The sequence below is a fragment of the Pelophylax lessonae genome (genome assembly GCF_965119305.1).
Source record: "Pelophylax lessonae genome assembly, chromosome: 1".
NCBI lineage: Eukaryota > Metazoa > Chordata > Amphibia > Anura > Ranidae > Pelophylax > Pelophylax lessonae.
This window is the reverse complement of record NC_138768.1, coordinates 605,998,042-606,015,296: the sequence shown is the minus strand read 5'-3', so window position 1 is coordinate 606,015,296 and position 17,255 is coordinate 605,998,042. Positions and strand designations below refer to the sequence as shown.

General features: G+C 38.6%; 1 protein-coding gene across 1 annotated transcript in view; it reads right to left on the bottom strand.

The window, feature by feature from the left end:
• ARHGEF38 (Rho guanine nucleotide exchange factor 38) overlaps positions 1–17,255 on the bottom strand; it is a 126,138-nt gene that overhangs the window by 30,373 nt on the left and 78,510 nt on the right. The window contains exons 6-8 of the mRNA XM_082243683.1: positions 11,292–11,491; positions 6,328–6,458; positions 5,030–5,134 (exon numbers count right to left, since the gene is read on the bottom strand). Of these exons, the coding sequence (XP_082099809.1) occupies positions 5,030–5,134; positions 6,328–6,458; positions 11,292–11,491 (436 nt within the window). The remainder of the gene's footprint in view (positions 1–5,029; positions 5,135–6,327; positions 6,459–11,291; positions 11,492–17,255) is intronic.

Below are 17,255 nucleotides of genomic sequence, written 5' to 3'. Positions count from 1 at the left end.
TTATTTTCTTTATTTTTCACTTTATAGGCACTTAGGTTATATGAGGCAATGTGGATATAATTGCAGGATGAGATAGTGGAATAAAAGGAGAGTATTTTCAGCAGGGTAGAACAGACACTATGGTATACTTGATTTCAAATAGGCAGTTTAGCCAGTGTATAGCTACAGTGACCCTTAGGACCAGTCCATGCCAGGGGGGTAATAGTATGTGGTCAGCATACTGACCCCACCTTATTCATATCTCCGCTCAGAGAGATCAACAACAGCTAAAAACATATTTGCTGTGCGTTGGGATATGATGTTTTTCTCGCTATAATGAACACAGTTATGTACATCTTTCATCATCTGAGATGTATACACTAGTCCTACATTACCATATAAGGTCACACACCTGGCAGTTTTTTTTTTTAACTTCCTTATTTATAATCTTTCGATATAATGGGTTTTATATAGCTGTCTAATAAAAGCTAAGTTTTGGGTCATGGTTGGATTGGCGCATGGGTTTAGCACACTCCTGCTGATGGTTCCTAATAGTATTTCCAACACTAAGACCAACTAACAGTATAAGTATACACCAGGTTTTTCTTTCCATTTTTTTTTAATTCTACTCAGCCAATGAGCTAAAAATATTTAAAAAAGTAATTCCCCACAAAAGCACAGCTGGTATGCAATGGCAGGCAGTTCCAGGTGGTATCTGATCATTATTTTTGCTTTTTTACTATAACTAGCCATACATTATACAATTATATTATTCAATTTCCTTTAGATTTACCTTCAGCTATGTAGTGCCAGGATTGCCTGATTACATACAAAATAAAGGTGTTTAGATTTGACCTCAATTATATGATTTCCGTAAATCTAAATGAAAAATTGTATAATGTATGCCCAGCCCAAATTAAGTAGTGTTTTGGCATGCAAACTTCAACCAGCTTCTGTGATGAGTGTGCTCCTGCACCTCACTATTAGCTCTCAACTATGCAAGTTGATATCCTAAAGCCTAGTACACACTACTAGTGTACTAGTAGGGCTGAACAAGGAAAAAAAAAAACTGACAGCTCAGAAGGAGCCGCTGTACTAACTATGTGATGTTAGTACAGCGATTTCCCCTGCTGTGTTATTGTGTTCTCAAAGAGGGATAGTCCCCTTGCCAGAACACTCAGGTCAGCACACTCCAGCTGGCTTCTGTTGGACCGGCTGCAGTACACATGGGCCGAATGTCAGTCGGTTTCAATTGAACCGGCCGATGCCGCCCCAACATTTGGCCCGTCTGTACTAGGCTTAAAGCACCATGTTCATACCATACTGCCTTAGAATACAGAACTCCTAGAATATTCAATTGGCTGATTTTATGTTTTCTTTAATTATATGATCACCCAAAAAATGATTACTTGGACTTTGGTTGAACCCTTGCAGTTCATCCATCAAAACTGTATTATCTCATTATCAGGCATATTCAGTAAGGTGGTATAAAACCACAATAACAGGATGTGAGCCCTGTTTAACAGCTTACACAGGACTGTCCCATCCCCAAAGTGCCTCCTCGCACAAAAATGTGTTTACTGTAGCACAGTGTTTTTTGGTGTGAATGGGCCCTAATTATATCCCAATTGTTACTAACAAGAACACTGTAGTATCCAATATACAATATCCTCTTTTATCACTGTCGGCACGGTTGTTTTTACATTTGCATGTTTGACTAGGAATTTAGGGAGCTGGTTTTTGTTTATTTCTGTGGTTTGCAAAACTTTTGGAAACATTTGTATTTGTACTTGAACTATACTATAAGAGCTAAAGAGAATACAGTGCCTTGAAAAAGTATTCACACCCCTTGAAATTTTTCACATTTTGCCATGCTACAACCAAAAACGTAAATGTATTTTATTGGGATTTTATGTGATAGACCAACACAAAGTGGCATGTAATTGTGAATTGGAAGGAAAACGATAAATGGTTTTCAACATTTTTTTTAATAACAAAATATCCGAAAAGTGTGGCGTGTATTTGTATTCAGCCCCCCCGAGTCAATACTTTGTAGAACCACCTTTTGCTGTAATTACAGCTGCAAGTCTTTTTTGGATATGTCTCTACCAGCTTTGCATGTCTAGAGAGTGACATTTTTGCCCATTCTTCTTAGCAAAATAGCTCAAGCTCTGTCAGATTGGATGGAGAGTGTCTGTGAACAACAATTTTAAAGTCTTGCCACAGATTCTCAATTGGATTTAGGTCTGGACTTTGACTGGGCCATTCTAACACATGACTATGCTTTGATCTATACCATTTCATTGTAGCTCTGGCTGTATGTTTAGGGTTGTTGTCCTGCTGGAATGTGAACCTCCACCCCAGTCTCAAGTCTTTTACAGACTCTAACAGGTTTTCTTCTAACTCTAAACACAATAAAAGAGAATGTATCACTAATCCCAGCGCTCATGTAAATTCAAAATATTTGTTAGAAAAAAGTTCAAAAGTACTATAACAATCATTCTCAGTCCTTGCAGGAATAGCTTGTCAGTTGTGTTGCACACCAAGTGCCTTTAAACAGTTCAAGATGTATAACACACGGTGAGTGTTTAGAGTGGTTCATACAGCTGGAGTCTCTCAGAGGATAATATAAGTGATTGAGTCCATAGGTTCCATCACCACACCTCATGAAATCCACTACCCTTGGATGTTACACTCACCAAATCTCAAAATAACAGTATGCCTGTATCAAAAATCCCTGACCTGGAAAGTTGCGTGGTCACGCGCTAATGCATTTCATCATCACATCTTCGTCAGAGGGAGATATCCCGATATTCTGACTTACCATTCATTTTATGCAAATTTAGTGACCATATACCTTTAGATTGGGGAGGGCTGATGTCCTCTGATGAAGACGTGATGACGAAACGCATTAGGGCGTGACCACATGGCTTTCCAGGCTGTCGGAAGCTTGTGACTCTACCTGGGTATCACCGCAATTAAGAGACACTTAGGAGCAGTAAGAGTGAACGCGCTAGCTGAGCAGTATACAGTATGATCAATGCTTTGAGGTTTTGTACTTTTGTAAGTATGATTTTAAAAAGGGGGGTTGTGTACTGGAATACATTTTATGATGAGATTATGCTATGGGTCTGTTCTCGGTATGACTTATGAGACATTGTGAGTGGAGGAAGACCCTGCACGCGATAGGGTGTTTAGTGACACAGACATACTGTCATTAGAATTTTGTGAGTGGAGGAAGACTCTGCATACGATAAAGGGATTTTTGATACAGGCGTAATGTTATTGTAGATCTGGTGAGCGTAACATCCAAAGGGAGTGGATTTTACGAGGTGTGGTGATGGAACCTATGGATTCCATCCATCTTCCCATCAACTATGACCATCTTCCCTTTCCCTGCTGAAGAAAAGCATCCTCACACCATGGTGCTGCCACCACCATGTTTCACGGTGGGGTGGATGTGTTCACGGTGAAGTGCAGTGTTAATTTTCTGCCACACATAACGTTTTTGCTTTTAGGCCAAAAAGTTTGATTTTGGTCTCATCTGTCTAGAGTACCTTCTTCCATATGTTTGCTGTGTCCCCCACATGGCTTCTCGCAACATGCAATCAGGACTTCTTATGGCTTTCTTTCAACAATGGCTTTCTTATTGCCACTCTTCCATAAAGGCCAGATTTGTGGAGTGCATGACTAATCGTTGTCCTGTGGACAGATTCTCCCACCTGAGCTGTGGATCTCTGCTGCTCCTCCAGAGTTACCATTGGCCCCTTGGCTGCTTCTCTGGTTAATGCTCTCCTTGCCCGGCCTGTCAGTGTAGGTGGATGGCCATGTCGTAGTAGGTTTGCAGTTGTGCCATACTCTTTCCATTTTCGGATGATGGATTGAACAGTGCTCCATGAGATGTTCAAAGCTTGGAATATTTTTTTATAACCTTACAGTGCTTTAAACTTCTCCACAACTTTATCCCTGACTAGTCTGGTGTGTTCCTTGGCCTTCAAGATACTGTTTGCTCACTAAGGTTCTCTAAAAAAAAAAAACTGAGGGCTTCACAGAACAGTTGTATTTATACTGAGATTAAATTACACATAGATGGACTCTGTTTACTAATTAGGCGACTTCTGTAGGTAATTGGTTTCACTAGATTTTAGTTAGGGGTATCAGAGTTAAGGGGGCTGAATACAAATGCACGCCACACTATTCAGATATTTATTTGAAAAAACTTTTGAAAACTATTTATCATTTTTCTTCCACTTCACAATTATGTGCCCCTTTGTGTTGGCCCTGTCATACATTCACTTTTTGGTTGTAATATGACAAAGTGTGTAAAATTTTAAGGGGTAAGAATACTTTTTCAAGGCACTGTAATTGTGACTGCAGCAAATTTAGTGTAATGCTATAGAGAACATACTCTTTTCTTTAAAAAATACATGTACTTTAAGTAGGTATTTAACAATGCATCTGTAATGTATACTTTTTTTATTGAATACACTTTCTATACTTTTTTTTTCATAAACATTCAATTACATATGATGCAGTGTAAATTGAAAAGGTATATTCCAGTAACCTCATATCATCGTATAATAAGACTATGGAAACCAGTAGAAACTATAAGCAAAACTTTTTTTTCATTTTGGATAGAGTAAGGGAGGGTCATAACCCCTATCAATTTTTTTATTTGCCATCTGTGTCCTATAGGGGAGATTTCATTTCACTTCCTGTCCCATACCAAAAACAGGAAATGAGAGGAAATCACTGCAAATTAAGGGAATTCTTGGGGGAACCCTAGATCAGCAGAACTAGTGTCCCATTGGAAGATTTCCCCTCTTTACTTTTCTGGGGACAACCCAAAATGTGGGATTTTCTTTTACTTTCAGTGGTAATGGGAAACAGAACAAATATAGAGGGTGAATCTCCCTAGCGGGGGCACAGACACCAATAAAAACTGACAGGTTTTCTAATCTATCTCCACTCTGTCCAAAAGTAAAAAAAAAAAGTTTTAACTTTAGTTAAATGCAATGCAGAACAAAACTGTCCTAACGTAAGAACTCACTTGCATATGCTGTAGGGTGCAAGAAATGTTCTTCACACACAATCTAACAGTCTTCTCCAAATTTCTGAATACTTTTTCTTCCTTGTTAAATATTTGGTCTTTCACCTACAATGTATTCCAAAAACATAAGGGTGTTATTATCATATTAGAACACTATTGCGGTATGCTGGTTGGCATAATATATGGGGTGTAGTCATCTCTATGGAGCCAGGACCCTGGGAAGAATTTTTGGGTATGTCTTATAGGTGAAGTTTAATAGGGGAAGTCCTGTTCCTTTGATGATGTAGGTGAGATTTTGTCTCAGGTTCTAGTCTGTAGGAAAAGTTTAAATAAGATTTGCACCTCGTGTGCTGTCATTTCACATTTTACTTGCTATTACGGCACCTGGGGGAACAGTGGATAAATTGCCCATAGCAGCAGACATAGTTACATAGTTACATAGTTAGTGAGGTTGAAAAAAGACATCAGTCCATCCAGTTCAACCTATGATGTGTGTGTGTGTTTGCTGTTAACCGTACATTGTATACCCTGTATGTTGTGGTCTTTAAGGTGCCCATCTAATAGTTTTTTGAAACTATCAATGCTCCCTGCTGATACCACTGCTTGTGGAAGAGAATTCCACATCCTTACCGCTCTTACAGTGAAGAGCCCCTTACGTACTTTAAGGTTAAACCGCCTTTCCTCTAGTTTTAGTGAGTGGCCACGTGTCTTATTGTATCTCCTTTCTCTGAATAGTTTGTTCCTTATGCTAGGGTCGCCAGTACAGTATTTGTACATTGATATCATATCCCCCCTCAATCGTCTCTTCTCCAGAGAGAATAAGTCCAGTGCTTGTAGTCTTTCCTCATAGCCGATGCCCTCCATTCCCCTAATTTTAGACTGATTAGACTTGAGCTTATTACTCAGGCAAAAGTAGGAATTTAACCTAACCGGTGCTTGAGATGGTACAATGACATGAAACCATTCTGGGTAAAACCCAGGATTTAAAGGGGTTTCCAGTTCATTTAAAAATGTCACTCCTTTAAAACTGTCCATGATGAAACATCACTAAATTGGCGCTCTATATTTTACCTATTGGACCACTTAGGGATGTGTACTGAAAGCAATGCCCATCCCAGGTCTTAATGTGTAATGAGCAATTGGGCATGTGAAGGCCATGTACACGTCTACTATTCATGGTTAGAATGCAGGAAACACAGTCAATGCAAGTGTAAAATCAAGAAATTGGTATGTTGCAGTCCACTGGTTCAACATGTGTTTAATATGATACACAGAATCTCCCAGATAACTCAGCTTACCTGTTCCCCTCCAGTCAGTATCTTCAAGTGGCTGGTCACTCTCTTGGATTTCTTAGTAATTGAGTGAATACTGAGCTTGGAAAGTTTGTCTTTCAGTGATTCCTCTTCATCTACCCTCCTGTACTTCAGCACTGGAAAAATATCATATATCAAAAGGCATCAAATATTACCAGACTGATGTTAAAGGGCAAACCCTTTCTGTAATGTTATATTGACATCCCTGTCAAAAAATATGACCCAGGAAACACAGATGATGATTAATCAATTGGTAATCAAAGACCGTCAGCTGAGGGACCAGTTAGGGTCTGCAAACTTTGAGAGGGAGCGAGAGAACCAGGAATTAAAAATATATATTTTGTGAAACTCTGATGTGTATCCTAACTCTAGAGAATAAGTTATAAAGAACTGTCCTTGATAAAAAAAATTACAAAACAATGATCTCCCACATTTTACAGCTTGGGAAATACATTCAGCTATGGCAAATGAAGTATAAAAATAGTTATAAAAAACTCTCAGTGATACCTGGATAAGAAATTATGGTAACTCTAAATATAATAATGTAAATTTGTCCACCCTTCTTGGTTTTACACATAAAACATTAGCATCTCATAACAGACTAGTCAGCAGCCTTATGTGGCTCCCAAGCTACTGGCTGCAGGTGACCATTGCTATACTTTACACCTATAACCAATTGTGTTTAGCTGTTTTGCTAACAGACTTAAAGCGGAGTTCCGGCCAAAAGTGGAACTACCGCTTATGTGTTTGCTCCCCCCCTCCGGTGCCACATTTGGCACTTTTTGCGGGGGGGGGGGGGGATTGGAGCGGGTTCCAGTTTTCGACAGGTACCAGTCCCTACATCCAGTGGACTTTCCAAAGTCACAAGCCCGGCCCCTTCCTCCTTCCCTCGCCGCTGCACCATTCAGAATGTGCAGCGCGCTTTGCGCATGCGCAATAGGGAAGCGGCCATGAAGCCGCAAGGCTTCACTGCCAGGTTCCCTTCCCGACAATGGAGGCATCAGCACCCAACAGCCGATGATTCCATAACAGGTAAGTGTCCGAATATTAAAAGTATGTGTAGCTGCTGACTTTTAACTTTTTTCGGGGGACAGAACTATATTTTTAGCCTAGTACACACGGGCCAAATGTTGGGCGGCTTCTGCCGGTTCAAAAGAAACCAGTTGACATTCGGCCCGTGTGTACTGGAGTTTGGCCATTGGCTGAGAGTGCTGATCGGATTCCGATCGGCAGACCTTTTCTGTCATGCCCCTTTGAAACAAGCCAGACGTTCGGCTGGCTTCTGTCGGACCAGCTGCCGCACACATGGGCCGAATGAACCGGCCGATACCGCCTGATATTCGGCCCGTGTATATGGCCCCTTAGTCAGTACCTTTATGTGCCCCTGTGCTACTGGTTAAGGGCGACCCTTGGTATACTATACATCAATATTTAATGGTATTGGGTGTGAATGTCAGTGGTTTACACATAGGAGTTGATTTATTATTTAGGTTATTATTCATGCCTATTGATAGCCATGTGACAGAGTACAGCTTTAGTTTTACATTATTTTGGCATTTCAATAGAGCTTTTTTGAGGTTTTTATGCAGCTTCCTTTACAACACAACTTTGAATAGTAACAAGACTTTATTACATTATGTGTAATTTCTATGAGTGACACCTCTCTCTCTTTCAGTGATGCCACTGCTTTCTAATTACCTGTTCTAATTCTAACTTTCTAATAATCACAGTTCTGTGAATAGATGATCTTTGTTAAGTATAAGTATTGCTTTCTACTGTATGTGAAAATTAGTCAGACCTCATTTTTTTCTGTATTTGATATAGGAGGTTAAAATTAAGGCTTTTCTTAATACTAAAATTATCACATCTACGGTGTATTCCCGCCAGTGTGCCTCCACTGTTTTCCTTATTCAGCACCGCAGAACATTAGTGTAAGGGACACTTCCACAACCAAACCTCTAGACAGCAGTCACATGCAAATGGGTGATGCTTAGCCATGCCAAGTGTGGGGATTAACTGGTTGTCTATGTCCATATACACTCTTTTTGGTCTATGTCCATATATATTTTTTTTGGTCTATGTATATATACACTCTTTTTGGTCTATGTCCATATACACTCTTTTTGGTCTATGTCCATATACACTCTTTTTGGTCTATGTCCAAACACACTCTTTTTAGTCTATAAACATGTACACTCTTTTTGGTCTATGAACATATACACTCTTTTTAGTCTATGAACATATACACTCTTTTTGGTCTATGAAGATAGACACTCATTTCGGTCTATGAACATATACACTCTTTTTTGTCTATGTCCATATACACTCTTTTTTGTCTATGTCCATATACACTCTTTTTTGTCTATGTCCATATACACTCTTTTTGGTCTATAAACATATACACTCTTGTTGGTCTATGAGCATATACACTCTTTTTAGTCTATGAACATATACACTCTTTTTGGTCTATGAAGATAGACACTCATTTCGGTCTATGAACATATACACTCTTTTTTGTCTATGTCCATATACACTCTTTTTGGTCTATAAACATATACACTCTTGTTGGTCTATGAGCATATACACTCTTTTTAGTCTATGAACATATACACTCTTTTTGGTCTATGAACATATACACTCTTTTTTGTCTATGTCCATATACACTCTTTTTGGTCTATAAACATATACACTCTTTTTGGTCTATAAGCAAATATGCTCTTTTTGGTCTATGTCCATATACACTCTTTTTGGTCTATAAACATATACACTCTTTTTGGTCTATAAGCATATACGCTCTTTTTGGTCTATGTCCATATACACTCTTTTTAGTCTATGTCCATATACACTCTTTTTGGTCTATGTCCATATACACTCTTTTTGGTCTATGTCCATATACACTCTTTTTGGTCTATGTCCATATACACTCTTTTTGGTCTATGTCCATATACACTCTTTTTAGTCTATGTCCATATACACTCTTTTTGGTCTATGTCCATATACACTCTTTTTGGTCTATGTCCATATACGCTCTTTTTTGTCTATGTCCATATACACTCTTTTTGGTCTATGTCCATATACACTCTTTTTGGTCTATGTCCATATACACTCTTTTTGGTCTATGTCCATATACACTCTTTTTGGTCTATAAACATATACACTCTTGTTGGTCTATGAGCATATACACTATTTTTAGTCTATGAACATATACACTCTTTTTGGTCTATGAACATATACACTCTTTTTTGTCTATGTCCATATACACTCTTTTTGGTCTATAAACATATACACTCTTTTTGGTCTATAAGCAAATATGCTCTTTTTGGTCTATGTCCATATACACTCTTTTTGATCTATGTCCATATACACTCTTTTTGGTCTATAAACATATACACTCTTTTTGGTCTATAAGCATATACGCTCTTTTTGGTCTATGTCCATATACACTCTTTTTAGTCTATGTCCATATACACTCTTTTTGGTCTATGTCCATATACACTCTTTTTGGTCTATGTCCATATACGCTCTTTTTTGTCTATGTCCATATACACTCTTTTTGGTCTATGTCCATATACACTCTTTTTGGTCTATGTCCATATACACTCTTTTTGGTCTATGTCCATATACACTCTTTTTGGTCTATGTCCATATACGCTCTTTTTTGTCTATGTCCATATACACTCTTTTTGGTCTATGTCCATATACACTCTTTTTGGTCTATGTCCATATACGCTCTTTTTTGTCTATGTCCATATACACTCTTTTTGGTCTATGTCCATATACACTATTTTTGGTCTATGTCCATATACACTCTTTTTGGTCTATGTCCATATACACTCTTTTTGGTCTATGAACATATAAACTATTTTTGGTCTATGTCCATATACACTCTTTTTGGTCTATGTCCATATACACTCTTTTTGGTCTATGAACATATGCACTGTGTTTGGTGCGAGGATTTAATCAGGAGGTAGAGATTTCAACTTTCCAGAACACAAAAAAAGTTCAGATTTTTTGCATTGTCTCTACTTCTCTTCTTTGAAACATATAATTTTCTCTGGCACTGCAGGTGCTCCTCAAAAACATTGCTCAAAATAAAATATCATATATAACGTAAAGTGGAACTTTATACATAACAGCTTGATAAAAATGAATGTTCTTTAGCAAGGAACATACATTCCACATTAATAATTATGCTACCAAAATGAGTGTATGCTGTAAAGTGTCTCCAGCGTTGGTCCTCTTTCTTTTTGCTAGAGGTAGCCATTTTGCTGAAGCCCAGATCCCCTGAACAGCAGTAAATCTTCAGTCTGTAAGCAGATCGGCCTCTACAAATTTGACACAGTGCCGAAAAATAGAGCTCAACTGAGCATGTGCAGAGCAGGATGAGTAGTATAGGCACATATTTTGTATGTTTTACATAGCTATACCTGCAAAAGGGGCCAGTATGGAGTATGATCTCCAAGGACCTAATTTTCTGACTAAAGTTCCACTTTAAATACATTTAAAAATATATTAAATCTATTTTGTTCCATTATGGCTACATAGACAGGTTAAAGTATCCCTGTAACTGGAAATGTTCAAATGCTTCCAGGTTGCATTTGAGGTCTGTCTACAACTTTCTATATCCATTTACGATTGACTGTGAAATATTGTGCATACATTATATTTCACCAATCTATAGTCTGTCAATACCAACCATTAAAAAACAAAATATTCCTCAACAGGCATAACAGATACTTTAAAAATATGTAGAGACAAAGATAATATTCCTACAAAATGTTCTATTTCATTGTCTGCCCTTTGTTTTAAATATAGAAAATACATGAATAAAATCTACAAGGTCAGTGGGTTATAGCTGTATTGCAATGATACATTTTATTTAAATGTATTTTGTCTAATGAGACTGTATAAGCATATTGTTTATGCCTGTGTGGGATGTTTTACCGTACCTATGTCTTTCCTCCTCTTCAGCTCGTTTATGTTGCCATTAACGTCTTTGATAGCTGTAAATGCATCCTGTAGTGTCTTGATGTCTGGATGACACTGGGGAGTGGAGTTCAGCAGCTCACATAGCAACAAGGGATATTTCATCACTCGCTGGATAGGTTTAATCATCAGGGACCCCATGTCCAGTAGATTCGGTTTACCCCTAATTGGCCAGAATGAAGAAATGGCTTATAGACGTTACACAGAGCTTGGCTTAAAATTAAAATAGTAGATACCAAACAAGAAACACGTCTATTATTTTTTTTGTGTCTTTGTATTGCTGAGCTGTTCATGATAAAGAGCTAAAGAAAACTCAACAACAGACCCTTAAATAGTTTATAATGGTAAAAATGCTTTAGATATCTTTGACAAATGGTTCTAAGTATTCCATAGTGTAAAGGGCTATACAGTAAAACCTTGGATTGAGAGTAACTTGGTTTGAGAGTGTTTTGCAAGACAAGCAACCTTTTTTTTTTTACAAATTTTGACTTGATAAACAAGCGAGATCCTGATCACGTCACAAATTAGTATAAAGGAGAAGAGAGGCACCTCTAAGTGTAGAAATATGGTTACATTTAATGAAGGTTCAACATTTAGCAACTCAGGGGGTGCTTACTAACTGTGGGGGAGTTGCAGAGATCCGGGTTCCTGCTTAGCCGGAACACAAGATCTCCATCTTGTCCCCTTGCAGAATGGCGATCTGCCTTGTTTATATAGGCAGATCGCCGCTCTTTCTCTCCTGGGGATGATTGCAGGTGGCCCGCGGACGTTGGGCCAGTTGGACCTGCTAATTGACATCCCCGCTAGCCAACCACGGCGTGATGGCGCCTCCGGTGGTGCTATGGTGCCATCCAGGGGCTATTGAACAAAACGACATACAGGTACATTGCTTCACGCAATAGAGCCACACAGCTGCAGTAAATACACAGCGGCCGGTTGGCAAGTGGTTAAATGTAACCATATTTCTACACATTTCTCTTTTATACTCTGTAGCTCCTGCTGGATTTTGCTTCTAATCCCCTTGTGGAGGCGCCATTTGAGGATGGACATTTTATGGTTACACAACCTATCACATTGCTATAATCTTTTTATATGGACTATAAACTGAAGGGCTTATGTATAAATGGTTGTGGAAAGAATCATCTGAGTTTCCATTATTTCTTACGGGAAATTCGCTTTGATATTCAGTACAAGTACTGAACGAGTATGAGTACGAGTTCAGTAAGATTGACAACGCCCATTGGGAGTGCGAAACGCAGCGTCTAGCAAGGCAGAGAGTGTGCGACGTACAACGTCATTTCCTGTCACAGGCACTTCCGTTCGGTGGAATGCACGCTGCGGGAGCAGCATCCACCGGACCTGATACACACAGGACCAGTTTTATTCTTATTTTGGGAGATGCAACCAGCGACACAGATCTAGCAGCCCCTGCAGTGTAAGACAGTATATTAATTTACATATTGTAAGAATTTTGCACTGAAGGCAGCGCTGGCCCCTACACTTGCATTCAGTACGAGTACTTTGGATTACAAGCATGTTTCTAGAATGAATTATGCTCGCAATCCAAGGTTTTACTGAATATAAAAAAATAGACGTATAAATATTGGAGATGTATAAATAAGTGTAGCCCATCATGAATTTTAGCTGGGAGGCATGTTAAAAACGTTTCCAAGCCCAACAACAAAAATGTAATTTATTGCAGCTTACCAGTCTTTAGGTAGAGTGGCTGCATTAGTTTTCTTTTTTCAAGCAATATTTTTTGCTTATCTTTCTCTGCTAGTAACACGCTTTCTGTCCTAGGGTGACACAATAGTCTATGTACTGTATTATGGAAAAGCAGATTTAGCATCCTAGGGCAGGAAGTTTATTGGAACTACAGTGCAGTACAGGAAGAGAGCAAAGAAAGTGATCCAACTCACTGGATTTCTGGCAGAATCAACATGTTTTTTTTTTTTTTTACACTTATCAAAGTTATAACAAAATTCTTTAATGGCATAATTTAAGAAAAATTCCAGGTATGGATATTTTATACATAGTTACATTGTTGCAGCTTGGACCAATGTAACTATCTATATCCAATACCTAGCCAATGTCCCTGGAATCCTAAAATCACTGAAGTAGGCACCGCTACACCAGTGATCTCCACTTGCTTTTGGGTCCTGTGCCAAGTGGCTGCCCTGCTGCATTGTGAATACAGGAGATCAGATGCTTGGCATGGGTTCCATTCAGAGAATGCTTTGCATTTTCTGATTAAATGCTAAGTGTTCTCTGATTGGACAAGGTGAGCATGACATCACCACTCCACACCTTTTTATTTCTGTCTGTGTTGCTGCCAGGGCCGTCTTTATTATTGATTGGACCCTGGGAAAACATTTTCTTGTGCCCTCCCAAATTCACTTGTCAACTATTTGTGAGCTCAAGGGGCAGCTGCTTTGGGCCCACAGCAATGACTGGACCCAGGGCAGCTGCCCCTTTTGCCCTGTGTTAAAGATGGCCCTGATTGCTGCTAGAGAGTTCCTCTCATTTTCTGTTTGGTATAATATTGTCAGCAAGACAGGAAGTGATCCTCTCTAACAAAACCCAAGATGGCAGTAAAAAAGATGACAAGGGTTCTAACCCTTCTCCACTCTATTCAAAGCAAAAAAAAAATTGTAAAGTGGCCAAACACAAGAAGAATATGGGGTCTGCCTTTCCTGGATACCTTCTGAAAAAGCTAGTTTTCTCGTATCTTACCCTTTAGATTTAATACTTCCTCTGGAACAGGTATTCAGATCAGAAAGGTAAAAAAAAAATCCCTATCTGTAGATACTTCTCAGAACTTTGTGAGTTAAAGCCCCAGGACATGAGGACCAACACCACAGGCAGACTTCTAGCCTTTATACAAGGATGGGCCAGCAATAGCAAAAATTAAACGTTAAATCTTTTTGCAAATAAGTGAAAGTGTTTATCAGCGTAATCTGCCTGGTTATTATATTAACGGTTACTGCCACTTGGTGTCTCCAGATGCTGCTGTTCAGTGAAAGTAAGCTCTGTGCGCTGGATGAAAACTTACAAAGGGTAAGCAAACAACAATATTGCTTTCAAACATAGCAAACATGAACAGCAAAACACCTTTAACTCACCTGGAGGTAAATAAATGAATGTAAACCAACCCAATGCACTAACCTCTCAGTCAAAGGAAAATAGCAAAGAAATAATGTAGTAAGCAGTAAAGTCAAATTCCCATTTCAATTGAAGTCACTTCAACTGCAAACTCTAAGCAACCATTTAAACATTCAAATTACATTTAAAAATGGGTGTTTTCATTTTCATTCATCAGTGTAAACCACGCTGTCCTTTATATAAATCAATGTCATTATTATCATCATCCAGCCATAATATGAAGTTTTCTACATGATGTACACTGTATTTAAAAATGTTAATTTATTACATAGGGTCCATTTATTAAACATTTGTTGGACATTTGGACAAATGTCAGAAGCAGCAGAAGCATTCCTGCAAGTTGAATACAGAAGGGTTGATTTACTAAAGGCAAATCCACTGTGCACTACAAGTGCAGTCACTGTAGATCCAAAATAAGGGGAAGCTCTGCTAATTTCTATCATCCAATCATGTGCAAGCAAAAATGCTGTTTTTTTTATTTTCCTTGCATGTCCCCCTCAGATCTACAGCGACTGCACTTCCAAGTGCACTTGTAGTGCACAGTGGATTTGCCTTTAGTAAATCAACCCCAATGTCCCATAGTTTTTCCAAGAGATTATTGCCTGTATTATCAGCTCCATCTAGTGGCCAAAATGTGTTATCGTTTCCCCATTGAGGTATTTCAGAAAATACAGCAATCTGGCCACAAGATGAAGTTGACAACGCAGGTAGTAGCCTCTTACAAAAAAAAAACAGGACATTTCATTCAACTGGCACGCATGCTTCTGACATTCGTGCAATGAATGTTTTATAACTAGACCCGTTGAAGTGTAAGTTTTTTCCTGAATATACACTTTAACCTCCCTGGCGGTATGATTCTTTCGGATTTTAGGTGCTGAAAGTGGTACAATTATTTTGCATGTAATTCTTAAGAATGAGCAGCCCAAACCAACTATTTACATATGATTTTTTTTTACTGTGCGTTCTTCTTTATAACATCTCGGGTATGATAAAGTTTGAAACACAAAATCATAAATTATAATATAATAAAAAACTATAAATAAGTTAAAGTATGTATGTATGTATACATATATATATATATATATATATATATACTGTATATATATATATATATATATATATATATATATATATATATATATATACATAAAAAGTACAGTAAAACTGCAGGAAAGGGCACTGAGGGGCAAACTAATGTGATTTTTTTTATTTTGAGTTGTATCAGTGTGTTTGGTGTGTTTTACATTTGAATTTGCCCCCGGTTCCACCCCCCTGCGAACGTCACGTTGCAGGAGACGGAAGCCGCCGGGGCACAGAGAGGATCGGGATGAAGATCCGCCGCCAGACACCGCTGACATACATCGTTAGATCCCAGTGACAAGGTAAGTAACCCTGCTTTCAGGATCCAGCGATCTTCCTAGCGGTACCCTGAGTGTGGCTTGGGGTTACCGCTTTTGGCTCTGAAATTTAACCCCGAGCCACGCTCGGGAATACCGCTAGGAAGGTTTACAGATTAGCCCCTGTAACTGATCTTTTTAGTTTTGAGTAGATACTGGAAAGTTGAATCACAAGGCTTCAGTTTCCATTGTTGTGAAGTTGCCAAGGTGGTCCCATTCTCCCTGATATATTTTTCTTTTGTTTGCCCTATATTGTGGAGAATGCAATAAGAGTAAAGCTGGTAATACACTAGTAGATTTTTTTTTTTACGAAATATCTTGTTAGTACTTTCCATAATGCCATCAGAGACTTGATGTACGTCATTTGAAAGTACTTCAAAATTTTGTTTGTTTTCAACATTTTATTTTGGAATAAATTAAATTCTCCAAATGAAAACCATGTTCACTGTTAGAAATGTGTTTTCATTCTAGAAAAAAATATTTTCACCCTGCTCCATTCCTCCAAATTTCAATGTAGTCCAAAACACGTTGACCTCTTTAAAGATCTGAAAATTGAACGAAGGTTCCAAAAATGGAATAATAATAGTGTATGGCCAGCTTTACTCCACCTAGTACAGACAGTAGAGTGAGACTCCAAGATGGAACTACAACAGAGAGAGCTTATTACCAGGATCCCCAAGTACATATACACCAGTGTTTTCCTTCGGCATCTACCATAGACTATCAGCTCTAGCAAACTGACCTGTTAATTGTTTCCTAACATTGCATACCTGCCAACTGTCCCGTTTTTGCCGGGAAAATCCTGGCAAATAGGACCTTGTCCTGGGTAACTTACATTGTCCCGGCCCATTAATCTGGCTGCCCGTAAATGCCCGTTACGGGCAGACGGCGCATGCCGGGTTCAGGAAAGCTCGTACAAGCTCGGCCGGGCGGGCGCATGCACACATACGTAATTGCACCAACTGGCGACATTTTTAAATCAAAGGCACTTGTTCTCGGTAGCTCCTCGCCGGCGCCGGCCGCCACAGTCAGGCAGAGCAGAGAAGGACCGTCACCCCTGGAGAGTGAAGACACCTTTACAGACATGACTAAGTAGGTAGGATGAAAGCAACAATCTTATGTGCAAAAATATCTGGTAACATGACATGTGGATAAAGTGTCAAATGTGCTCAGGTGTGACCATACAAAAAATTTGATATGTAAATATAAATAAAGTGCAAGGTGTAAATAAGTGCAATAAAACCTAATTATACCAGATAGTTTAATTTGATTTTATCGTACTTTTTTACACCTTGCACTTTATTTATATATACATATTACATTTTCTGTATGCTCACACCTGAGCACATTTGATACTTTAGAATTGCA